This window comes from Talaromyces proteolyticus (genome assembly GCF_021365285.1).
Source record: "Talaromyces proteolyticus strain PMI_201 chromosome Unknown BGW36scaffold_4, whole genome shotgun sequence".
Lineage (NCBI taxonomy): Eukaryota > Fungi > Ascomycota > Eurotiomycetes > Eurotiales > Trichocomaceae > Talaromyces > Talaromyces proteolyticus.
The window spans coordinates 1144275-1169654 of record NW_025764280.1 but is presented as its reverse complement, the minus strand read 5'-3'; the positions used below and the strand labels follow the sequence as shown (position 1 = coordinate 1169654).

General features: G+C 47.3%; 8 protein-coding genes across 8 annotated transcripts; 5 read left to right on the top strand and 3 right to left on the bottom strand.

Annotated features, from left to right (window-relative positions):
* Nucleotides 1–2251, top strand: BGW36DRAFT_374291 (F-box domain protein). The gene is made up of 2 exons (XM_046215664.1): nucleotides 1–1449; nucleotides 1506–2251. The coding sequence occupies exons 1-2, from the start codon at nucleotides 371–373 to the stop codon at nucleotides 2191–2193; spliced, it is 1767 nt and encodes a 588-aa protein (XP_046074212.1). The 5' UTR covers nucleotides 1–370; the 3' UTR covers nucleotides 2194–2251.
* Nucleotides 2252–2461: 210 nt separating this feature from the next.
* Nucleotides 2462–3782, bottom strand: BGW36DRAFT_357167 (SRP40, C-terminal domain-containing protein; the record flags this gene model as incomplete). The annotated part of the gene is made up of 2 exons (XM_046213854.1): nucleotides 2462–3652; nucleotides 3714–3782. 2 exons carry the CDS (start codon nucleotides 3780–3782, stop codon nucleotides 2462–2464), a joined length of 1260 nt encoding a protein of 419 aa, XP_046074211.1.
* Nucleotides 3783–4253: 471 nt separating this feature from the next.
* BGW36DRAFT_316440 (putative exocyst complex component Sec3) lies at nucleotides 4254–9376 on the top strand. Its single transcript, XM_046212562.1, has 4 exons — nucleotides 4254–4629; nucleotides 4736–6849; nucleotides 6902–8010; nucleotides 8063–9376. Exons 1-4 carry the CDS (start codon nucleotides 4443–4445, stop codon nucleotides 8991–8993), a joined length of 4341 nt encoding a protein of 1446 aa, XP_046074210.1. The 5' UTR covers nucleotides 4254–4442; the 3' UTR covers nucleotides 8994–9376.
* A 1065-nt stretch (nucleotides 9377–10441) lies between these two features.
* Nucleotides 10442–17050, top strand: BGW36DRAFT_130105 (putative dedicator of cytokinesis domain protein). Its single transcript, XM_046209351.1, has one exon. It carries the CDS (start codon nucleotides 10570–10572, stop codon nucleotides 16942–16944), a length of 6375 nt encoding a protein of 2124 aa, XP_046074209.1. The 5' UTR covers nucleotides 10442–10569; the 3' UTR covers nucleotides 16945–17050.
* A 1492-nt stretch (nucleotides 17051–18542) lies between these two features.
* BGW36DRAFT_374277 (UMTA methyltransferase family protein) lies at nucleotides 18543–20298 on the top strand. Its single transcript, XM_046215663.1, has 8 exons — nucleotides 18543–18660; nucleotides 18726–18833; nucleotides 18902–19022; nucleotides 19095–19105; nucleotides 19156–19263; nucleotides 19311–19466; nucleotides 19542–20003; nucleotides 20074–20298. Exons 3-8 carry the CDS (start codon nucleotides 18984–18986, stop codon nucleotides 20108–20110), a joined length of 813 nt encoding a protein of 270 aa, XP_046074208.1. The 5' UTR covers nucleotides 18543–18660; nucleotides 18726–18833; nucleotides 18902–18983; the 3' UTR covers nucleotides 20111–20298.
* A 124-nt stretch (nucleotides 20299–20422) lies between these two features.
* BGW36DRAFT_374272 (Ser/Thr protein phosphatase family protein) lies at nucleotides 20423–22172 on the bottom strand. The gene has a single exon (XM_046215662.1). The coding sequence runs from the start codon at nucleotides 21748–21750 to the stop codon at nucleotides 20809–20811; it is 942 nt and encodes a 313-aa protein (XP_046074207.1). The 5' UTR covers nucleotides 21751–22172; the 3' UTR covers nucleotides 20423–20808.
* A 959-nt stretch (nucleotides 22173–23131) lies between these two features.
* BGW36DRAFT_292837 (ankyrin repeat-containing domain protein) lies at nucleotides 23132–23452 on the top strand (the record flags this gene model as incomplete). The annotated part of the gene is made up of 1 exon (XM_046210940.1): nucleotides 23132–23452. One exon carries the CDS (start codon nucleotides 23132–23134, stop codon nucleotides 23450–23452), a length of 321 nt encoding a protein of 106 aa, XP_046074206.1.
* A 319-nt stretch (nucleotides 23453–23771) lies between these two features.
* BGW36DRAFT_459665 (uncharacterized protein) lies at nucleotides 23772–24355 on the bottom strand. Its single transcript, XM_046222056.1, has 2 exons — nucleotides 24020–24355; nucleotides 23772–23933 (listed from the first exon to the last, which is right to left on the bottom strand). Exons 1-2 carry the CDS (start codon nucleotides 24335–24337, stop codon nucleotides 23904–23906), a joined length of 348 nt encoding a protein of 115 aa, XP_046074205.1. The 5' UTR covers nucleotides 24338–24355; the 3' UTR covers nucleotides 23772–23903.
* Between the last annotated feature and the right edge of the window lie 1025 nt (nucleotides 24356–25380).

The following is a 25380-nucleotide window of genomic DNA, read 5'->3' as shown; positions in this document are numbered from 1 at the left end:
ATAATGACGTCCACAGCCGATAACGGATAACACACAGTTCCTGATCCTCTTCATTATTCCCGAATCAGTTGGCTGACCTGTGCTGTTTCTCGCAAGCTACGATCGATGTCTGTCTAAACTGGACCTGCGTGCGGCGGTGCGATCGGCAACTAAGGAATTTTTCCCAGGCACCCGTTTCAACTCGCAGTTGTGACTCACGTCGGGTTGAAAGGCTTGGTTGTCTACACAACAAGAACGCCACTCTTTATCGCACTGACAAATATCATACATGGAGTTTCTTATTTAAGGAATCGTTTAAAAGCTCATAGTTCGGTCATCCTGGGGTGCAACGAAGCGAATCGTTGCGTACAGCCACCCTCCTTAAAAAGATATGTTGGCAGACCTACCATCGGAGATAATATACCATATTGCCACGTTTCTGCCGACAGCGAGCTCCCTGACGCATCTAGCACAGACTTGCCAGCGCCTTCATAAGATCGTTTCTGCCGACGGTCGGATCTTCCGAGCGTTTGTCCAGAGCCAGTTTTCAACTCTTGACGGCGCCCCTCCGTACTGGAAAGATGTGGCGCAGGCTCTGACATCGCGGTCGCGGGCGCTCGATAGATGCGCAATTTTTGCCCGTTTTATGCTGCCCCTAGAAGATGCTAAAGTAGTCGGTGTTGCGGAACCTACTCGGCATGATCGCCCGACAATAGGATACCGGCCCTCACTGGACAGTTATGAGGTTTGGACCGGTGAGCGCTGGGAAGATAGAGAAGAGGTTCTTGCCTGGGGAGCTGCAGAGAAAATACTCCTGAGAACCAGAAAGACAGGCAATAACGCGCATGAAAAATGGCTATGCTTCAATGATCTAGAGGATGTAAGCAGCCATGATGATATCCGCAGTGTCCATCTCTTGAGACCGAACCATCCCAGAAAAATCCCTGGCAACGAACACATCATATACGGAAGAGCGCGAGGGAATGTGGAACACGTGGCTATTAATCCTGACGATGCGACTTCCGAACTCCAACAGACTTTTGTCACCAACCAAACAGAGCTCCATAGTCTCGATCTAAGTCCTGGGACTGAACCGATTCTCGCCGTACACAATTCCGGGGGCACGATATCTCTGTATCGAACTGCAACGGAGGATAAGACCGTCAGCTCGTTTTCCACACTGAAAGGAGAAACGGAGGAGGGAACACCTCGGCACTACTCCAAGTTCCTAGGCCCAACAAGACTCGCAGTCGGCTATGGGAGAAAGACGGATTCAATCGTAGTCTCGGATATCCTAGGCGATCAGATCGCAACAGTACGAGAATTTGGCTTCGACGACCCATACCATAGGACACTATGGCCACGGAGGAAGGCAAGAGTAGGTGCTATCGCGCCCCTCAGCGTCGACAATTACGGAGGAAGCGCCCATGGGGAAGTGTTTCTCGCTGGATGGGGAAACAGCCGAGTAAGGTACGTCTGACGTTTGCCTTTGACCGGCATATTTCATTTCCTATTAACAATCACAGACTCCATGATCTCCGTTCGCCAAAGATGTATGAGCAAGAATACATCGATGTGATGGATAGCAACCCCATCTACTGCATTCAACCGATGAACAACCGGTTCCTTGTCGGAGCCGGGGCTGAGGCAGTTGTGAATATTTTCGATCTCAGGATGCGAAACGCCTACAGCCATTTCGACGCAACAATGCCGTCGTCTGTCAAAACAAATGGAACTTCTCCAAGTATGCCTCAGGGAAATTTCTCATGCTTTCTATCGCATCACCCACCTGGCGCTACGAGGAATCGATATGGGACGTACCGTGGTCCCATATATACCATGTCCTCACCATCATCTACTTCTGCCACAGTCTATACTGGTATTGTGGACGGCGTAATGCGTCTCGATCTGGGTTCTACAGATGATCTGATTGGCGCTGGAAGCGCCTGGTATCAGAATCATTTGGATATAAGTATGGAGGAGATCAATATGAAATCGGACCCGGCACAGCCAGCGGAAGACAGGCTACTCGAGCTTTCAGGCTATGAAAGGCCGAGTCCGGAAAGCAAGAGTACAAGCGCCAAGTTGAGAACTCAGGTTCCATTATGGAGTCTAAGTGAAATTGATGAAGTTAGGGAACGTGAGACTGGCTGGGACCGGCGTTGGAGACGATTGGATGAGAATTCTTCGTGGCGCTCACGAGGCAATTCATAATGGATGTCGATGTTTATATTGTTAGACAAAATATATCTAGAAAATAGAATTATTTTTGGTTTGATTGTCAATTGTATAATAACATTTATTCCTTAAAACCATACGGCGCCTCGCTTGAGTAAAAAGCAATGAGCAAACGGAAAAAAAAGAAATACGCCTCTATGAACTTAGAATGATTCTTTCCCTAAACTGCTCTAGTGTTTTCAACATGAAAAGAAATACACAGAAAATCTATAGTCTAGAAAAAAAGACAGATAAACTTTTTGGTTTAGTCTTCAAACTTGAAGCTATATTGGGAAGGGCCAATATCGATAGGTCCTCCACGGTAAGAACCGCGCTTCTTTTTGTTCTTCTCTTTGGTGAAACCTTTCCCGCGCGTGACTGAAAGATCCTTGTGGGCACGCTCTGCATAAGCGTATGCAACGTAGTTGTTTGAGGGATGGTCGTGGGGAAGAGCGCTGGCAGCAGCCAACCTTGTAGGGCGAGCGCCGGTATTTTGCTTCTTGATTTTGGGTTCAGGTGGCAAGGGTACAGAATTGAAGGACTCCTTCTCTGCATGTTTTTGAGTCTTCTTGGGACCCGATTTTGGAGTATCCGAGGCCAGCGTAGTGGATGAATCGCTAGAATCATTGGAGCTTTTCTGTTCACCTTCGTCCTCAGAAGAATCTGCTGAAGAAGAATCGTCGCTGTCGTCAGAATCGCTTGAGTCTTCTGAGCTACTTTCGTCGGAGTCGGGTAAAGCTGTCTTCACAGCTTCTTTCAATGTTTCATTTTGATCATCTGATTCGGAGTCGGAATCTGAATCTGAATCAGAATCGGATTCCGATTCCGAGCTACTGGACGAGCTTTCGCTCGAGGATGAAGCCTCATCAGATTCAAAGTCTTTGGAGGAACTCTTCGAGACCTCGACTGTCTTTGTCTTTTTCGACTTGGAAGGCTGTGACTCATCCTCAGACTCAGCCTTACGCTTAAGGCTTTGTGATTTTGGAGGAGGAGCGTCTTCTTCAGACTCTTCCTCGGAACTATCAGAAGATGATGCTGACGAGGATGAGCTGCTTTCTTTCTGTACTTCAGGGGCATCGTCCATTTCCACATCAGAGCCAGACCCGGACTCGGACTCAGATTCTGAATCTGAATCTGACGACTCGGCATCGGAAGTCGACTCAGAATCCGAATCGTTGCCAGAATCGGAAGAGCTGGTATCAGAATCCGATTCAGAACTGGATTCACTGGATTGAGACTCGTTGTCGCCGACACCACTGCTGCTTGAATCGGAGGAGGCTTTCCAGCTAGAGTAGAGTGTCACGAGAGATGGTGCCGCATCCTTGCTTCCAAGCAAAACATCCTCTCCATCCCGCTGCTTATGTTCCTTGACTAGAGCACGGCTGGCGGAGCTATAGCCGAAGTCGTTGAGAAAAGTTGCAACTGCTGATATAAGTGGCTTAGGAGGGGCTGCAGCCTATTTATCGACAAGTCGTCAGTGGTTTTATTAAGAGAAGTATGCAGCGATATTTTCGTACCTTTGTAGAGCCCTTGGCTGTAGCTGCCTTCGCGGGCGATCCTTTCTTTTGTTTCTTGTCGGAAGCCATTATTCCAATTAAGACTTAAGGTGACCGACTCAGACTTTGAGACGTCTTTCCAAAGTCTTCGTTTCCGTCGTCGGACAGGACGAAAAAGTAGTTTGCCAAAAAAAAAAAAAATACTGACAAGGAAAGTGCGACGGAACGCGGGCGGTGAGGGTAGTCGAGCTTCTTATTGGTCCGATGGCCGGTTTAGATTGCTGCCAATCACAGAACAATAAACTCGCCCTCTGGGCCTCACTCTGCTGCTTTCTTCATATTGTTATTATTATTTTTATTATTACTATTGCCATTCTGGACTCAGTCTAGATTGAAACTACGGAAACACACTCAACAAATACCCCGAAACTGCCTGCGGAGTAGGCCATTCATTGTCTTTTGTGACGTCTGCATGTGGGGGCCTGGGAGCCCGTAACGCTGCTTAGGACCGCGCTATGGACTAGGCCAGACACCAGCTAATTGCCATCTCCGTCCAAGTCACTGCGACAACCTCCAACGACCGGTTTCTACTCGCCGCCAGCCGGTCTGGGAGCAATCGAAGGTTTCTATCGCCAGCCTGCTTAAATCTCTGAACTGTATTCTATCGGACTGGGGATATTTCGAGTCATGCATGTCTAGTGGGGTTCTTAGCCTCCTGAATGAGACGACTGCCTTGCAATAACAACAACGATGAGCGGCCCACCACCGCGAGGATACGACGCAGCCGGGCCAAGGGCTCGGAGACCTGCAGGAGAAGATCGGGATGATGGGAAATTGGGCGCAGGGGAAGGCTCAATGTCAAGGGCCCAAATGTTCCAAGATGAAAAGCGGAGGATCGTTAGTAGCTGTTTCTCTAAACAGGACAGTGATGGGGCATGTATGGCAGCTCTTCTGTTTTCCCTGCAATCTTTCACTTTGTCGCAATATGTGCGCTGCTTGGCAAACCTTCTTCGAACAAAACTGACATGTTGGCTTAATTACAGTGACCGAATCCTACATCACTCACATCCGGATCACGGAAGATGCGGCGTACCCGTCAACTCCAGCACCACCAAATTCTCCTCCAGAGAATAAAAAGCCAAGGCTGATTATTGTTGCGCTGAGGAAATCCGGCCGAGTCCGCATGCACAAAGCTCGTGAGAACAACGACGGGACCTTTTCGATAGGTAAAACGTGGATGTTGGATGATTTGAGTGCGATTCAGTCCTACAGTGACCTACCAGCGAATACGCAAGTCGAACAACAGCACAAGCAATGGGCATCCAACGTGGGCTTTGTCATAACGGTAGGAAAACCGTACTACTGGCAAGCAAGCAACTTCAAGGAGAGAGACTTCTTCATCGCGAGTCTTGTAAAGATCTACAAGAAGTATACCGGCGGCAGGGCTCCAAAGTTGATTGGCTTTGACGAGAAGCAGAAGCAGACTTTGATAGGCGACGCAAGCCAAGGGCCCCTCCGCACTGAGCCTCCGACAAAGGCAGCAGTACCACCGCTACAGGAACCATCTCCAAATAGAGCACCAAGCCGTGAACGGCTTCGAGAGCCGCGATCAACACCATCTCCTAGGCGGCCGCCGCCACTGGCAGGTCGCGATGGACCCCCTTCAAAAATCAACGGCCGTATCGAAAACGATCAAGTTGCTGCGAAATCCCAACTGGAACAAATGGCAGATTTAGCAGGTCGCCAAGCATTGGAATCGCCTGAACCGCTCAGGACAATGTCGCGGGGTCGCGACGAAAGTCCTGCCAATATTCGCCCTGTAGGAAGAGCCCCACCTTCTCGCGATGGCAGAGATGGCTCCGAATCGAAGATGAACCGGAGCTTAGATGTTACACAGCGTCCAACCACAGCTGGATCTGGTACGGCGTCATCCATGCATGGCGCCTCAGGTAGTTTGGGTCAATCATTCGTAAATGAAAGCAATGGTAGGCTTTCAAGACCAACAAGTAGAGGTGAAGCAGGCAGTGTACCACCTTCTCGAGGCAGCGACCGTTCGAATAGATCATCAAGAAATGTTGAGGATGTCCCACCATCCCTTCGGCCCGGTTCAGCAAATAGTTTGAGCTTGAAAATACCCGTGGAGCCACTTAAGGCTGCACCTGAACCTACAAATGCCGTGCCAGAACCAGCGCCAATAATTGAAAAAGGTGAAGAGTCTCCGGTCTTACCGATTCAGAAGCCAGCTGATACGGCTTATCCTGCCACTATAGCTGTTGAGCAAGCGGAACCAGTCCTAGTGCCTCCACAACCTGGCAGTGTGCCAGAGGCACCAACGTCTGGACCACCTCCAGATCCGGCAGACAGTTCTGAAAGTCATCGTCCAGGTCTTGGTCCAATGATCAAGAAGAAGTCTACGAAAGATATTGCCGGAGCCTTTCGAAAGGCGGCCACGGCATATTCTGCTTTCAAACCACGGCCAGGGGGTGCCGGGGAGCGTCTCATGGCGAAGCCAAAGACTCAGACCAACGAGCCAGATGGTATCACAGGCGTCGTTCCTGCTCCGTTGCTACGAGGACAGAGCAGCGAGTCTACCAAACCAACGTCGACAACAGGAATACCCCAGCCGCCACAGGAAACACAAGTATCCGGCGCAGCAAAACCACCCCAGATACCAGTTGTGGAGCAGGAGCCTCCCAAAGTTGAAATTACTCGAGCACCTACAGATGATTTCTCTCCGCCTGTAGAAGAGGTCAAAGAAATACCTGTTGTTAATCTACCTGAACCTGCTGCAGTCAAACCAAGCTCAAGGCCAGGATCGCCAGCCCAGGATCAGCGCAGAAGACGCCATGAGGATAATATTGCAAAGTATTGCAATGCTCTGGGCGTCGAAGTCACCCTTCTAGAAGGGACCGGTGGTAATTTTGATGAGATCCTTACCGATTTAGGTTGGAATGGTCGTTTGAGTGACGACCAGAAAATCGAGGATTTGGAAGCTGACATTCGTCGAGAAATTGGTCGTGTCCAAGCTACCAGTTGGCTTGGAAATATCGAGCAACAAGAAGGTAAAATTGATCAATTGGCGAGGCTGATTGATAGAACCGTTGAAGAATGTGAAGAGCTAGACGGTCTCTTAACTCTTTACTCCCATGAACTCGGTGTAAGCTATTACCATATTTTACTCATTGGTTCTCTTGCTAACTAATTGGAAGACCCTTCACGATGACGTCGCATATATCGAGGCTCAGTCACAGGGTCTACAGGTTCAGACGGCAAACCAGAAGCTTCTTCAAAATGAGCTTCAAAATCTTCTCGATACGCTTTCTATTTCACCCGAAGACTTGCGGCCATTGAAAGAAGCGTCTTTCAAAGGCGCAGAAGGAGTGCGTGTGACCGAGGCAGCTTTAGCCATGCTCTACAAAGCCATGGTGACGATTGATTCTGATATTCGGCAAAATAAAAAGCGCATGGCTGATGCTGCCGGAGACTCTAGCAGTATAGGGGTATATGCGGATACAGAAGTTGTTCAGATGCGTGCAATTCGGGAAAAGAAAGATGAGTACCGAACAGAAGCCGATGCCTTTTTACAGCGTCTCAGGCAGTTCATGTCTACTGCATTCAAAGCCGGCGAACAAACTCGTATAGATACACCATCATCTTCGAAGGATGCTCTAAAACTTGATAATACTCCCCGGAATGCTGCTCGCCAGGAGATGTGGATGTACAATGCACTCATGCTATTTGCGCGTGAAGTTGGTACCACAGAGTGGACTATGATCATTAACCTGTATGAGCAAGATAACAAGGCTCCATACCAGAATCAATTCCGAAATCATTGTGCATCTTGGAAGAAGGCAGTAAAAAAGGTTTCTGGAGATGAGACCGAGCTTCTTTTCACACATCACGAGAAGGACAAAGAAAGCGATGGCATAACGACCGCGGCTCGCAAATTAACGGTGAGAAGGGGCAAGACCGTACGTGTTCAACAAGGGCAAAGGTCGATTGAAAAACCAACCGGCAGGCTAGAACCGTATGAAGTTTTTACAGGTGCACTCCAGGAAACTCTCAAGATGATATCCCAAGAGCAAAATTTTGTCGTTCATTTCTTTCATTTGAACTCGCTGGCAACTGTAGAATTCTCCGACATCATAACCGCCAACGAACCTGGTGAACGGCAAATCCCTGACTTCAGCGTGAGACAATTGCACGACCCTGACCGCGATCTCGCCAAACGAGTCGAGCAAATCATGGACAGTATCTTTTCCTTCTGGGCTACTGATATACAGAATCTTGTCGATTGGGTTTTGAAAACTGAGCAACTGTGAGTTATTACAAAGCATTTCTCCGATAATGTGGTTGATTTTCTTCTTTAGGCAAGGAATTGGTGTACTGGCTGCGCTCGAAGGAGCTATTTCTGAATACGACGATTCGAACCAAGATTTTATTGTTCACACGCTGCAGAAACTACTTTCCCGTCTGAATGGCTTATTTAACCGATTTGTTGACGAACAGATTCGGGGAATTGAAGAAACCAAAGTCAAGATCAACAAGCGGAAAGGTGTCATTTCTTTTATGAGAACATTCCCTCACTTCTCTACTGTTGTTGAAAACATGCTGGCCTCTCAAGCGTCATCTAGCTTCTCTGATGTCCGCGTGTCTGTCAACGAGGCCTATACCAAGATCAATCGCGCCATGTGGGAAAGTTTGAAATTCATTGCTAAAGAAGCTCCTGGCCAAGCCCCTGGCACCACTACTGGTGTAGGCGACCCAGAGGATAAGGAAGCTCTCAATTATCACATTCTTCTGATTGAGAACATGAATCATTACCTTGAAGAGGTTGATGTCCGTGACCTACCTGTTTTAGAACGGTGGCGCGATCGGGCATTCCAGGACTACCATGAACATATGAAGCTATACATGGACGCCGTTATCCGGCGGCCGCTTGGAAAACTATTAGATTTCGTAGAATCTACCGAGTCCCTGCTTGCGAACACAAGCAGCCCTACTGACATTTCTAAGCGCACCAGTCATTCGAGACATGTAGCGAAGAAGTTGATTTCATCATACGATTCAAAGGAGCTTCGACGCGGTGCCGACCTTCTCAAGAAACGTGTTGAGAAACACTTTGGTGACGCAGATGACCCGGGTTTGAGCCGCAGTTTGGTGGCAAAAGTGCTCAAGGAGTGTGAAAGTCGATACGCAGATGCATATGACCGTACTAGGAAAGTCATCGACAGTGTTTATGAGGGCCAAATCGAGCTCGAATGGAACAGGGACGAAATCGCTGCTCTATTTCGCCGCTAAAGCCACCATACTGAGAGCTTTGTAAAATCTTCTGCATTATTTGTCCTTTTCATGTTTTCTAGCCACATCCACGAGGAGGATTGTGGCGGCTATACTTTGGGCACGGCATTGCAACAGGTGTTTTTGGGGAATGGTTGACTTTCTAGGGTATCTTTATTATTTCTTCTTATTCTTTTTGCGGCTCTATATCAAGCGCGATTCCCGCCAGTTATAGCGTCATATGAAGGATTGTGATTATCGTCTACCACATTGTAACTATGCTGTGATGGATACCGTTCTATGCTTTATCTACAATGATTTACGATATTTAGGTAGCGAATAGAGGTTATTCTATACAATTCGTCTACAATTAAATACAGCGCGATGGATATACTGTAATGAGCTCAAGTACACCAGATTCTCACATACAGATCCAGTATATTGAAAAGTGATTGATCCAAATCTCGTTGCCGTCTTTGCTGTTGCATGCCTCGCGGCCGTGGTGGGACCATACGATCTAGTGACCCGTGGACTCCACGTAATCCAATAATGTGTTCTTCTTGTATACTTCAAATGTTATAGCAGTTCCTATTTTTCAGGCCTAGAGGAGTACGTGTCCTCGATGCATAGCTAGGTTTGCACTAGCCCAGCCATGACAAAGAAGAGTAAAAGGAGGATTGAAATAACAACGAAAAAGAAGTGATCGTAATTAAAATAAATCAATAGTAGGGAAATTATAACTAATCGGCCGTGCGCAGTTCCCAGGCTGAACGATGCCCACCGTCTCCATCTGCCTAATATTAATTAGCAAGTCAGAGACCAGGATTAGTCATTAGCTGATAATATCAACAATAAATAACGAGCAGTAATATTAATGACAACTAAGACGGATTATTTAATGTTATTTTGGCTTTGCTGCTAGCACAAACCGTGGTTGGCACCTTTCTTACCCTGGTCCTCCTACCCGCCGCTCCAGCCTACCGCAGTCTGCTACTCGCCATCATTTTCTCCTCCCATTGTCCCTCCTGGACGCATGTGATCTGTATGTGCGCGTTTGCTTGCCCTGGCCATCGCAATTGGGATCCGAAAAGATCTCATTTAATATTCTTTTTCCTTCTTCTTTCCCCAAGGTAAGTAACTCATCCAGCCCCTCCCTGTCCACCGGTGCAAGCACAAAGCCGCACGGCTGGGGTCATTGGCATTGTTCGATGGGAAAGGGGCTGCTTGCTCCGTGCTCGCTCGCCTCTGCCACTTGCCTATGGCCTAATCGATTAGCTGTCGTGCCTGCGTCCATTCATCGATGTTGCATGCCGAAGCTTCGAGGCTGCTCTCGGCACTAACGAATCGTTTGTGGAACGAGGAGAAAGACTGCGATGTTGAGAGCTAACCACCTCCCAAGCCCGTGATTTAGAAATAAAAGTGCTCCGGCATTCCTCCTGCAAGCGAGTCTCCACGCGACATTCCTCGAGCTGCTATCCACGAACCACGTCTCTTCTGCATGTCACATATCCAACCATCCTAGCGTTTTGTCCAACGAGCCTTGCCGTATTCTGAGTCGGCTGCGCGGCACGACCGAACAATCTTTACAGGCGCAGACATGCCCTGGCGGCCGCTGCCTCGCATTGCTTTCGCCGTTGCCATATTCCCGTTCCAGCCGTCTTCGCCCGCCGACCTCCCACTAGAGCTCGGCGATGAACTTTACATCATCGAACAGGGCGGTGCCAATGGCGCCTGGTATCGCGGCTACCTGGTTGCACCCCCGTCGCTACTCGCCGGATTGACGAGCGTGAAGGGCCAGACTTTGGAGGCTAGAGTGTTCTCAGGTATATTCCCGCGAAACTGTGTTGAGATTCGAGAGTATCTAGGGGACGCGGAAGGTCACAAAGCTTTGGAGAATGGAGATGTAGCGGCCGTGGCTAATGGGCACCGAAGCCCAGCAAGCACTGATGAAGGCGACCAAAATCGGCAGAGCATTCAGGACACCACTGAAGATCCGAGTCCTGGTCGACGGGCAGTCTCAGTCGCGACGTTTCGATCCGCATCGGTATCATTGACTCCCACCCCGATCACTGCGCGGAACATGGGCTCTCCCAAACCCGCTGCGCCCGTGCCAATGCTCAAAATCGGCGACGAAACCCCGACGTCTTATGAAGAGCCTCTCGTTGATGAAATCGCATCGTGTTTGCGAGAGTGGCACTCGACAAATCTCCACGAGCTACTTCTATCTCGCCAATATTCGTCGTTAGAGAATGTATCCAATATCATTCTGGAGCTGGACTTTGCCAGACGCCAGCTCCTCCACGATGTTCTCACGTCAAAGGAAAAATCGAGTGTTCGCCAGGAGACTGTTTGGAGCCTAGTACGCGGCAACAAGATGCTCACGGGCGAGATTATCGTGCGCGACCCGAAGCAAAGTGGTCGCTTGCTGACCGGAGAAGACTCGGCAATCGAACTCACAAAACTTCAATCGGAAATGAGTATGTTGGACAGTGACCCGACGCAGAATGCAGATTCTGGATCCCTCCACCATTTTCTACTCGAAATCAAGGCAGTTACAGGTTCTCATTCCGGTCCGGTCACCCTCAATATGTATCTCGCTACGAAGGCAGAGAATGGCTTGTTGAAACCACTCTCGGAAACATACATTTTGGACGTTCCGTCTCCGGAGAGCTTCTCGGCGCTGGCTCACAGTAGTAAATTGAAGACTTTGTTCACGGAGCTGTGCGCTGCAGATGTCGGTGAAGGATCTGGAGCAAACACGCAGCTATATCTAATAGTGAAAGTGCAATCAGCAGAGCCGCCTCAGCCTTCTTTTCCACCCGCCATGCGACCATCTGGCTCCCGAGATGGGGCGGTCACCCGGAATACATCGTCACTGAATAGTGCCAGGGGTAGTGTGAAGGGCCGGCGGAGCATGGTTTGGACTGCTGGTAAACCGCCGCGCAGTGGACAACCAGAGACTATCAAAGAGAACCCGCCTAAATCAGCCGATTCCACAGAAGTTCGAGGTCAACCAGAAAATACATCGTCTAAAGACAACACTGTGATCCGCACAGTTGGTGTCGGCGTTCTAGATGTTGCACATGTTATTCGACAGAACAAGGATGCCGAACAGATCATTAATATCTGGTCGCCCCTGAGTGAGGATGGTGAAGAAGACGACAATATGGATGAGGGCTTCGATGAGGTTGTTCGTACTCTTCTACCAAGTCCTTCCGGTCGGTATACCAGATCCTTCCGCGCCTCTCGACTTCACCTCCATTTCCACCCATTTATCAACTCTGATGCCGACGCTCTTGTTCGAAACAACCCCACCCTAATGCACAATGTAACTCAAACAAGAAGACTTGGCTTTGCTGCCGCTCCTGCAAACCCGAGGTCTGACATTTACTTGACCGTCTCTCGGGCCAAGTTTCGTTTTCCCGCCCTGTTGTCTCATCCTCAAGCTGGCCAAGTTCCTGTTCCTGCGAATACTGGTTACCGCAATCTCCAGTTGACCTTGGAAGTTCGGAACGCTCGTGGTGCTCGCATAGAACGTTGCGTTTTTGCGTCATCAAACAGCACTGGCCATACTGCCTGGAGGACAACCGTTACGGACAGAGATTCGTCATGGGACCAAACAATTCGATTGAAGATTCCCACAGAGGAGGTTCCAGGGGCTCATATCATTATGAGCGTTGCAGATGCTCCAGACTTCCCATTTGCGCTCTGCTGGCTACCATTATGGGATGGCCAAGCATTCTTGCACGATGGTCCTCACTCCTTGCTGCTTCATGCTTATGATAAGGTCACTTCGAGTGTAGATGAGACCGGAAAAGGCGCGTATCTGAGCCTACCATGGTCTTCATCAGCCAAAGGGATGTCCGTCAAGGACGAATCTGTCACGGCACCTCTGTCCACAGTGCTGGTCGAGACCAACCTCTGCAGTACAGAATATTCTCAAGATCAAATCATTCTGGGTCTTATCAACTGGAAAAAGCAACCCGGTGGTGAAGTACTAGAACTTCTTCGACGAATGCTTTTTGTTCCGCAGATAGAAATTGTCAAGCAACTGCGGGATGTTTTTGATGCTCTGTTTGGAATTCTTGTTGACAATGCGGGCAGCGAGGAATACGAAGATCTCATATTCAATGCTCTCGTCACAGTACTGGGTATTACTCACGATAGACGATTCAATCTTGGACCTTTGGTTGATCACTACACCGAAAACCAATTCAACTTCCCATTTGCCACTCCATGTTTAGTTCGAAGCTATCTACGCCTGTTGCAAGGAAATGATACACCAGAACAATCACGGAATCTTCGTGCGGCTTTCAAAGTGGGACGACACCTCTTGAAGTTTATTATAAATGCCCGAGAACAACAAAAGCTCAAAGAAGAAGGTATCGGGATCACTAAAGTTCAGCCGACATTCAACCGTGACTTACATTCAATATTCAAGTGCTTAGAGACTCTCATGCGGAATCCCTCACCAGTTACGGTTGGTAGTAAAACCCTGGTGGTGCAGCACTTCCACAGTTGGTTACCTGAGCTTGCCAATGTCTTCAGCAAAGACGAGATCATCATGATTGCTTTGAGTTTCATGGACTCGTGTAAAGATGTCAAAGGGATGCTTGTCCTGTACAAATTGATTCTCATCCAGAACTACACGAGACTCGAAGTGTTTGCTTCTGGCGCTGAAAGAGACACTTTGATATCCTGCTGTCAGAGCTGGCTTGAACCGTATTGGGGCTCGACAGGCGCCGTCTCTGACCAGTATAGAGACCAAGTACGTCTCTGTGCGTCAGTTGTCGCGGAACTATTGAAGCAGCCTGAACCCCAACTATATGGCTTCATGAACAAGATCACCACGTCTTATTGCGCGATTGTTCTGGAAGGCGTTGATGAGACAGATTACCTCTCTATGCTTTATTCCAAATCATTCCCATTTCAAGTGAAGCCATCTAAGCGCAGTCAAAAGTTTGATGAGTCGCTGGTCGAGCTAGCTGGTCTAATCGCTGCAATCTCAGATATACAGGAACCCAAGTTGCCTGTCCTCAAGCAGGACGACATGGCCGTGTTCCTGTCCAACGCACTTGAGGCGCACAAGTCAATTATCAACTGTGAGGCTTATCCTGGAGACTGGTTGAGTGTTCATATATACCATCACCGTGCCGCTGTGAAGAACCTCGAGAATATTTGTTCCTTACTGGTCCAATCATTTCTTCCTTCTCCTGATGATGCCGATAGTTTCGATACAAGACTATGGGAACTTTTTTTCACTACGTTATTGAGCGTTGTATCAAGCGAAGCGCTTGCTCTGGAAACATTCCCTGAGCAGAAAAGAAGAGCAGTCTGGAAGATTGGCGGCGACGTCCGAGAGCAAGGTGCCGCGCTTTTACGTCAGGCATGGGAAGTTATTGGATGGGATACAACTGAAGAAGAAAAAGCAAAATACGGATTGAAAAAGCTCGGCGGTTACCAAGTGCAATACGTCCCTAACCTCGTCCCCGGCATTATAGAACTGTGCCTTAGTGTTCATGAGAGCCTTCGTCATGTGGCGGTGGAAGTTTTACAGACGATGATCATTAGTGAATGGGATCTCAATCAAGACTTATCCATCATCGAGATGGAGATAGTCACGAGTCTTGACGTACTTTTCCAAAAAAAGCATATGAACGAAAGCATCACTCAAAAGCTTTTTATTGCCGAATTGTTAGAGCTATTCGACAAGGTTGCTGAATCAGATGAGGCCCTTTCCACCGACGTCAAGGGCCTCATTGGCACGATAGATGAACTATTGGAACTTCTTGTGGCGTGCAACAGCGGCGGTATTACTGAGAGCCTCAACACTCTGCGACTGATGGAATTCATGAAAGACATGGATAGAGAGGACATTTTTATACGATATGTCCATGGACTGGCTCAATCTCAGGCTTCTGAACGGAATTACTCCGAGGCGGGGCTAGCATTGCAGTTCCATGCCGATCTCTATGCTTGGGATCCGACACGAATGCTTCCTGCTTTGTCTAATCCGCCGTTCCCTGAACAAACTGCCTTTGAGAGGAAAGAAGCACTCTACTTTGAGATCATCCAGCATTTCGAAGACGGGAAGGCGTGGACTCATGCGCTCGCTTGTTACAAGGAGCTTGCAGAGCAATATGAATTCATTGTCATGGAGTTTGCGAAACTTTCGCGAGCGCAAAGTTCAATGGCTAAAATCTACGAATCAATCGCCAAAGAAACCCGAGCTTTCCCACGCTTCTTCCGTGTCTATTACAAGGGCTTAGGGTTCCCATCAACTCTTCGTGACAAACAGTTCATTTTTGAAGCACTGCCTAATGAGCGTATGACTTCCTTCACCGACCGTATGCAGAAATTACATCCTGCTGCACAGATCGTATCTTCAGGCGAAATCGAGGATATCGAAGGCCAATTCTTGCAAATCACCGCTGTCGGCCCTTATAGAGATATATTGCATCCAGTGTATCAGCGTTCCAAGGTTCCGCATTCAGTGCGTGATCATCTTTTGATATCCATCCCAGTGCAGTTCTCCTATACATCTAAACGACATACCAGCAGTTCTGATATCAATGAGCACTCGGTTGAGAGAACTGTCTTCGCCACGGCAGAGCCATTCCCTAACATTCTCCGCCGAAGCGAGATCGTAGCTACGGATGTGGTGGAGCTTAGTCCTCTGCAAACAGCTATCGAACGAACCTGGCGAAAGACACAGGAACTACATCTTCTCGAACAGCATGCAACTTTTGGGGACGACACTAGTCTTTCTGGCCTGACCGAAGCTTTGATACATCTTCTTGAGCTCGATACACCGCAGTCCAGTTGCGTCGCAGTTTATCGACCGTTCCTATCACAGGACAATGACAAAGACGGCGCAGAAGATGAAGATGAAGAGGCTGAGCCCAAGCCAATAGACCCGTTGGAAAATGCGCTTGCTGTGGCTTTGATCGACCATGCACTGTCAATCAAACATTGTCTATCATTATACTCACGGCCGTCTCATCAAGCAACCCAATCACAACTTCTAAGTCGTTTTGAAGAAATTTTTGCGCCGGAACTTGCATCTCTCTCAGCATATCAGCAGGCTCTTTCACCCCCTCCGAGTGCGAACAATTCTACCAATCGGTCCACTCCGCTCGCGAACGGGAACTATTCTGACCTAGGTCGGTCATTCAGCCCGGAACAGGAACTCATCCGCAATTCACGCTCCAATAGCCACGGTAAACACAACGCAAAGTCGTCCCTCAGCCATCGGATCAGCATCGTCAATCCTTTCAAGCGGTCTAATCACAGTGGATCGGGATCAGTCGCGACGATCGGTACCATCCGTAGATCGACGGATTTAAAGCGTCAAGCTTCCATGAAATCCAACCGACAATCTGTAGATCTACAAAGCCACGACGGCGATGCTGCCACCATTCACTCACGCGGCACGAGCCGTGGAGCAAAGAGCGAGAAACGACGAAGCTGGTTTGGCGGGGATACCAAGGCCAAACACAAAAATACACCTTCCGTCACTGGCACCGAGGACGAAGACCATCAACGCCAACGACAAAACTCTCACACGCGAAGCGTAGCGGAGAAATCAGTCAAGTCAGCCAAGTCGCAGGATGAGCATGAGAGATACTACTCTCGCCCTAACAGGCTAGAGCCGAAAAAGAGTACCCCAGTAATGGCCAGTGGTGAATGGGATGCTGCTGCCACTGCATTGCCTCGAACATCTTACTCCGAACGGCCTGCAACGTCAGACAGCTTCAAACATATCGCGAACGGCGGTTCGTCTACAACCGTCTCTTCCGTTACTAGTGGCCACCACCACCATGGCAATGGCAGCACAAATGGAAACTCTAATACTAGTAGCGTTCGCGATTCCGTCAAGAAACGATTCAGCCTGCTCAAAGGCATAAACAAAAAGGCCAGCCGAGCAAATGTGCGCACCGGTCCTTTCGCGCAACCTTTGCCAGAGGAATAATTTCTATTTCTGAATTCATACTTGGTTTATATTCTGTATTTCATTTTGATTTCTTTTTAACCTAACATAATTACTTCTTATGTGGGGTTTTATGTTTCAATTTTCTATATTTTGATATTTTGATACCAGTCTCCTGGACAGTCGGGACATGGCGCCTTCCGGTTGAGAATCTCTTTCATTGGCAAATCTTATCTGCAAGATCCTTTTCTGTTATGTGTTGCTACTTTTTGAACGTTGAAACATTGAATGGTTTAGACGTAGGAGATTCGAATATGACGCCTTGGTCGTACATATGTATGCTATATGTAACAAATAAGTGCAATATGATCGAAAATCTATTACTGCTTTTATGCTTTATCATGTCATTAATTATCTCTAGATCATTGATATCGGTTGAATATTAACCGAGTACTTAATAAGCGATTTTACCTGCTTATGAACTATACACTAATATTCCTTGCACTCAAATTGGCCGTCAACTGAATCGCGTATCTGTCAAGACAACGTTTCTACTCTGCGCTGGAACCGATGTGTCCTAAACGGAACCGGACCAGTCCAGCACTACAATACCTGCATATTAATAGAACAAGAAATATTCAGGTGAGCGACCAACTAGAATTGAACTGGGAATAAGGAATTGTTTTACTACAGTAATCATACTTTGACTGGTCCCATGGCTCCAGTTACTGCTGTAACAACCACGATAGAGTATGGTGGAAGGTCTGCGAGCTTCAGAGCTTGTAGTGCGATATCAACGGTCATGGCTATTTCTGTCTACGGGTATTCTGTGTAGTAGCTCTCTTGAACATACATCTTTAGGTCCCTGAGCTCGATGTAAATCGCATGAAGAGTGAAATATCTCTGAACTCCGCGGAGGAGGTGAATTTAGGGCGACAAACACCTACCAAGAATTTAGTTTTTTTTTTGGTGCTAATTTCCACGGATGCAATCTTATCTCCCGCCAATCAGATGCAGAAAGTCATTGTTTCTGTCAGGGTAGTGACTTCATTGGCTTGTATCTTTGTTATCAGATACTCACTGAGACAATATGTAGATTATTGGGAGTCACGGGACGGCACACACAGAGGTATGAAATAGGAAATACAGTCTATCCAATACTAGGGTCGCCATTGGTATAATAACTATATGTGGAGTGTGTCGAGTCGGCTTGGGGTTGGGATCTAGTAAGCAGCGAGATTGAGAGCGTGGCAAGAATATCCATTCCGCCGCAATTGAGATGTTGACTTCAGGGGGGGCAACCATTATCAAGGGCCAGAACCATCTGAAACATAGTTGTCATTGAGAAAAAGCAAATTATAATGTGGCGAATTCGACGGCGTATTAAGTCCATGAATAATTACCAAACCTATAGTGAACTAGATTTATTGCAGGAGTAGTAAGCTGATTCTACGCCGTATACAGGTTAGTCTTTTGAATAGCACTAAAGGAAACTTTATAACGGTCACCGACATAACTATATCGGATCTAGCGGGCCGAAGTTCCAGTCAAGCCCCTTTATTCTGCATGGAATAGCACAAACGGTAATGATAAGCATTGGCGTCTCTGTGAGTAGATTCTCTTCGCATTGCCATTGAAATGTAGAACTGATCTCACAATGAAGTGCAAAATCCCAACGCATAAGTGCTCTTCATATATTAAGGACGGTAAAACGGAATGGATCAGCCCAACCTCCATCCCTCCATCGCCGTCGATGACGTAAGAGTACAATGAGAGACTGAAAATGTATTCGGGAGCAAGGCTAACTGTTAGGGTACCACAAGGCTGAGTATAGTGATTTTGAAGATGGTGGAACGGACATCGCCTCGCTTGCCTCCAGTGTATTGGAATACGAATATGAGAACGGGCGACGGTATCCCAGTTCCCGAATGGTAAGTCCACTCCGATCACCTCATTCTTCTGAAAGAAGGTTCTGTACAAATTATTAAAAAGTGAACAGGGAGGCTACTCGTAGGCATTATCTGCTTATTGGAGTTATGTAGTTTTTTATATCCACGATCGCTGATTAGCCAGTTCAAAGAATGCCTAATGACGACAAAGAGCAAGATCGTTTGGACTTGGTGAGTTGCTATCTCAGTTTATCTTTTCACGAAAGGAACTTGAGCTCATAAAATGTATTTGATGGCGTCCAGACGCATCATATGTGAGTTTTATATTAGAGGATTCTCCGCCGTAACCCCTAACCTCCTTTAGCTGGCTCTTAGTTCTAGGAGGTGAATTGTACAACGCGCCACTCAATGGTCCACGACGAATCTTGGACTTGGGCACGGGGACCGGAATCTGGGCTCTTGATATGGCAGAGTAGGTTAATTCATTTCGATAAGACTCGTTCTAACTTGATTGTGCAGCAAATTCCCAGAAGCACACGTCATAGGAAACGATATCAGTCCCATCCAACCACAGTGGGTACCGCCTAACCTGGAATTTCTGGTTGATGACTTCGAGAAAGACTGGCTGGATAAGCCAAGTTCATTTGATTTCATTCACGCAAGAGACTTATCGGGGTATAATATCTTTTTTTTTAAAATCACAATACTTCTATTGACGTTATTGTTCCTCATTGAATTTGGTTAACATAGGAGTGTCACCGACTGGCCCCGACTATTTCGACAAGCATTCGTTCGTTTACGTCCCGGTGGCTATTTTGAGGTTCAAGAAAGCGCTCAATGGGTTTGGAGCCCCGATGGAACCGTGAAAGATGACTCGGTAACTATGAAGTTTGTAAGAAATCTTGATGCAGCTGGAAAACAGTCGGGTCGAGAGTTGAACATTTACCACCGTCTGAGTGAATGGGCTAAATCAGAAGGTTTCGTTGACGTGACTGAAAGAACTTACATAGTACCCTACACGCCTTGGCCAAAAGATAGTCGACTGAAGGAGATCGGGAGATATGTGTCGGCAATGATCCTGGATGGGCTGGACGCATACGGTCTGCGACTTCACACACAGATTCTAGGTTGGAGTGTGGAAGAGACACAGATCCTTCACGCGCTGGTGAGGGGTATGGTAAGGGACCGATCAGAGCACAGTTATACTACCACGTACGTAGCTATTTCCTGGTTTGTTAGAAATTCAAATTTTATTTGTGGCTGATTTTGAACAAACTTATAGAACAGTTGTGTACGCTCGAAAACCGCCGTTGGAATAGGTTCGAAACAAGTCACCTAGAGAAATTGTGCAAATTTTGGAATATCAGATTTGGTGGTTATTATTACTCGCTTCTGAGGCTTGGAAAATTAATTTCGAGTTTCTGTTGTTGCATCCTAGTAATAACTAGTCTATAGGGCTTATAAGCTTGGAAATTTCAGAATTACAAATACAATTAAAAAACACAAACCATTCCAAAATAGCAAATCGTTCAAAAGTAATGGGTCAACTATAAAAAGCCAGCTCATAGCAAGGAGTAGGATCCCCTTACTAGATGAGATTACTATCATCAACATTAACGTTATCAACCCTGCTTAATTACTATCTATGTGTCATGGCGCTTCAATTGATCGTTTACATCGATCTCAGTACCTTCGTATATCACTGGTTTCCTTGGTTTTCGTCCCAACCGGGCTCAAATATATGTCCTGCAGGTTCGATTGTTCCCAGGTAACATAACGCATAAATCTGATTACATACAGATGCCGAATGTAATTCTATTACTCGTACTACAGTAATTGATCAATTGACATGTAGTTAACCTGTCAAAGTATCCATAAGACTACATACTTATAAGAGCGCTATTGTCATACCAGCACATAGTCTAACCAAGCATATACATGTAATCGAGGTAGTAATAGTAACGAATCCAGCTTGCTACTATCATCCACAGAATGAAACTTATCCTGAAATAAGTCTCTAAGTCACGACTGGCAAATCCAAATCCACAACCCAGGGCGCATTCTCCGGCTTGTATCTAGCATTGACCACACTGGCGTTCACAAACAACGTCTCTTCGCCAAACACAAGCGGTTCTTCAGCATCTCTCGAGAGATCATAATAGCACGACCTCTGCTCCAGCACGGTCTCCTGATCCTGCCGAATCCGCTCTCGCTTGAGCGTCCTCCAATTCTGTCGCACTGCGCCAAATCCCTCATGTATATGCCCAAACACATGCAACCGAGGTCGCGCCCGTGCACAAGCATTCAGCAAATGCTCACATCCAACATTCTTCTTCTGCCCCCCATAATCATTAACCTCATCCAACACCCCTTCTGGAGGGCCATGCGTGAGCATAATATCCACACCAGGGAACCCTGGCACTGGATTCCGCGCCTGAACCTGCGCCGACGAAGTCGACGGGTTGAACCGATCCTGGTCCCTCTCATACGCAAACGCCCAGCCGCAAAACTCCGGCGTATATGGCGACGCATACACGGTGAACTGAGCGCCGGTGCTGTCGAGCGTGAACGTCCGCGTTTCTTCCTCCATGTACACGATGCCAGCCCGCCTGGCAGCATCAGAAGTGTACAATGCCTTGATTTCCTCGGGGTTCTCGAGGCGTGCGGACCCGTGCCGTGCGGCGCCGCGACGGGCGTAGTATGAGCTGTCTAGCGAGATGTCGTGGTTACCCGCGATAACGAGCTTGAGCTCCGCAGAGGCGTCGATGAGCATCTGCACTGTGATTTTGTGCTCGGGGAGACGCCCGATGCCCGTCAGGTCCCCGGCGTGCAGGAGGATGTCGGCCGCGGGGAGCGGATGGCGGAAGGCTTTGGAGGTGAGGGTGCTGTGGAAGGGGGTCAGTGTGTGGGTGTCTGATATCATGCATAGTCGTGTCTTGACGGTTTTGGCGGTGTCCATAGTATGGTGTTGGTTTAGTTATCACGTTGGATTGATGCCTGATTTATGAGCTGATGTCAAGTGTTTTGATGGAAGATTGAAGATTAATGTTGATGTTTCATGGAGTCGTCTTGAGTCGCTTTATCCAGTGCCCGCCAAAGAACAGTCCATACGGTATTTTATCTCAAATTTCTCAAATTAGGTGAATATCTTGAAATTCAATGCAGTTACTGTAGTCACTTCTAGGCATATGTCAGTGCTCGGTGAATAAAATCAGGACATGATGTCAGCGAATGAATATCTAACGTATTCCACGGGCTTCCTGCGCACACGGGCTTCCCGCGCACCCACGTAAACCATATAAAATGGCCTTTTTTTGTATCTTAATATCCCAATAAAATTATATATAAACCATGATCCAAAATTTAATATACTATATATATGATAAAATAAATTTTGAAGTATGATTTATATATAATTTTATTGAGATACTAAGATACAAAAAAAGGCCATTTTATATGGATTACATGGGTGCGCGGGAAGCCCGTGGAAGACGTTACAATTTATGACACGGGCCCGCCCGCCGTCCCACGCACGTTTCTGATTGGATGCTTGCTTCTTCTGTTTTATTCGTGCTTTTCCATACTCTTTTGCGTTAGTCTCTAGAACACCGCTCTTGGCTTGCATTACTCTCTTTTACTATGCTTCTCTATACATACTACCATGGTACTGCAATAAACCCTACATACTGTCCTCATCATTTCAGGTCTCCAGCGCGTGCAGCGCGCGTTTAGTTGGTCCTTTCCCGCAACCCTCTCACGTGAGGTACTTATACGTGACCTGTTTTCGATTTCCTTTCCAGGACCACCCAGGAGAAGTTAAACTGCCTTGACCGCCTGTATTTTCTCCACACGTACCAAGTTGGATCTTAATGTCAAGACCAACCGACGTTGAGGCTGTGCAAGAATGACTTACAGAAGGGACGTCATCTATTAAGGACTGTTCAATTAACCCTTGAGCTTAAACATCTGACTTAAACTAGCCAATCAAACGCCTGCTGTGTTGTTAGTGCTGACTGAGGGGCTGACATGTTGATCAAGAATCACCGTATTTTCTCTTCATGACAGTATAACCAAATCAAGCGAATACAATTTAGATGCTTCTCCTGTTACCAAATGAATTACTGCAGTCTATTGCAGAGTGACTGGAATCTGAGGAGGATATAAATACTGTTACCCAAACAAATACTCAGCTCTACAGTCTTCTCAACCCCGATCTTTATCGCTACAACGTACAATAACATGGCAGTTCGGTATTTTTGTGGGCTGCAAAACAGGGACAAGAAGCGACAGCTCCAAAATCGCTAGAAGCCAGAGCTCATGCTCAATCACCGCCTAGTGCCATGCAAGCAGCACTGTCAAAGGCAGCACGGAATGGACATGAGGGAGTGGTCAAGTTGCTGCTTATCATGGACGGTATCGACTCCGATTCTCAGGATCTACGGGGACAGACGCCACTATTGAAGGCAGCACAAAATGGACACGAGGGAGTGGTAAAGTTACTGCTTACCACGGACGGTGTTGACCCTGATTCCCAGGATTTGAATGGACGGACGCCTCTATCATGGGAGGCTGAACATGGGCATGAAACACTGTTCAAATCGCTGCTCGCCACAGAGGTAGTCAATCCTGGTTCAAAGGATCCTTGGGGAAAGACGCCATAATAAAGGCAGCATAAAATGGACATGCGGCAGTAGTCAACTTGCTACTCTGCAGATTCTAAAAGACATACCCCCTGTCAAGGGCGGCAGAAAATGGGGTATGAGACAGTGGTCAAGCTGCTGCTTGCAGCGGAAGGGTGTTAATCTGGACTCCCAAGATTTTGAAGGACGAACACCATTGTTATGGGCGGACGATTACGGGAATGAGACTTTAGCTAGACTACTGCGAGATGCTGTCAATGCCAATACTCCCAGAGATACAAGATACATTTGACGAATCTTCCTAAAAAGTACATCTGTAACGTGACAAATTGATATAATTCTTCGAACCTATCCATCTTGTGGTAACCACGGAATAAATATGCTTTCTGGAAAATAACAACCTCTAAGTGTCCTCAGAATCTAACGATAGAGGCCCTGCGTAAGCTATAATATACCGACAGAGACACGACCATTAACAATTGTGGGCGAGAGGACCTCCAATCTGTATATTTGCAAACAGTCAGCTTCTAACTCGCTTGAGATCTCACCAGGGTAATCAAGGCATAGTATATGTTTATAAATACTTACAACAAAAGACGAGAACGTGTTTCCCCGCAAGACATTGGCGCTGGAGCACACATAGGACATTGCTAGCTGATTGTCTCCTCCGCAGTTCTCTTCAAAAAAGACCTCAGCAGAAAATTTGCAGTCATCAGCCTGCCACTCAAAAGACTGCAGCTCAACCTCGCTATCCAAATTGTAGCAACCCCATGTCGTGCTATCTCCAAATGAGGCGGGAGAGTTTCCGCAAGCACCATCACTGTAGAAGGAAAGACCCCAGGTATCGTCTGCTGCACCGAGAGTGACAGCACCAAGAAGGAAGCCCACAAGAGTTAAGTGGAACATAATGATGGAGATTGTAGAATTTTAGTGAGTGATTTGTCTGGAATGAAAGAGGGTTATGTAAAGTCAATGTGGAAAGCGAACCTTGAAGGGGTATTTATATCACTGTCTGTTCTCTATGGATTAATACCCTGCAGGTTTTTTATGAGCATTTTTCTTCTGTCTCCTCAGTCTTCTGACTAGATCTGAAGATCTGAGAAGGATCCTTTCAAAGTAGATTTAGTCAGAGGCAACCCGACCCCTGGTCTTGTTCCAGCCCACAGCACCAATCATCCATTGGCAACTCACGCTAGCCCAGGAGATGGGTTTCCGATATGATAAGAATAGAAATGAATATTGCTACTAATGTGCTATGGGGCATTTTCATCTGATTCTGTCCTGGTGAATACTCTTATAGATTCAGTCTCATTTGTGTATTTATACGATGCACCCACTAGTGTTTCTTTTTAGGCTCCTAGTGACTCGCACTTCTACTAAGACGGGTAGGATCTTCGGGTCGTTAGGCTTAACGCGTATATGCGTTGACAGGCCCCACTAAGCCATAACAGCCTCATCCTTAATAGCAACGCTCAGCCTCTCTTTTAGCCCCATCAAGCTCATTGGTACGACCACTCATTGTGTTTATCTCTTATTGCTACGTATGAAATATTAATCCTAAGTAGGCTGTTTCAGCGGTACATGTCGCTTGTCTATTTTTATATTTACTCCTTCTGGGGGCTTCTGTCATCTCATCAATCCTGCCTTGGTTGTCATCGTAACATGGGCATACTGTGGAATTGCTATCTGTGCCCCAGACTCCTATGGTCGTTGTGAGATTTGCCGCCAATCCCACAGGCTAACGAGACTCTCGTCCGCAAGCCCCGTTGCCTACACGGGATTGTTGGGGATGTAGCAGTTCTTTTACTGCTCCTCCTCGCATCAGCAGAACTACAGTTCCAAACATGTAAATCAGTCGCTTATCCGGATATAATCAACTGATTTCTCGTGCCCATTCTCCTGCCCTCGTCGTTTCAGGGCCGGGCGCGTGCAGCGCGCGCCTAGTATCG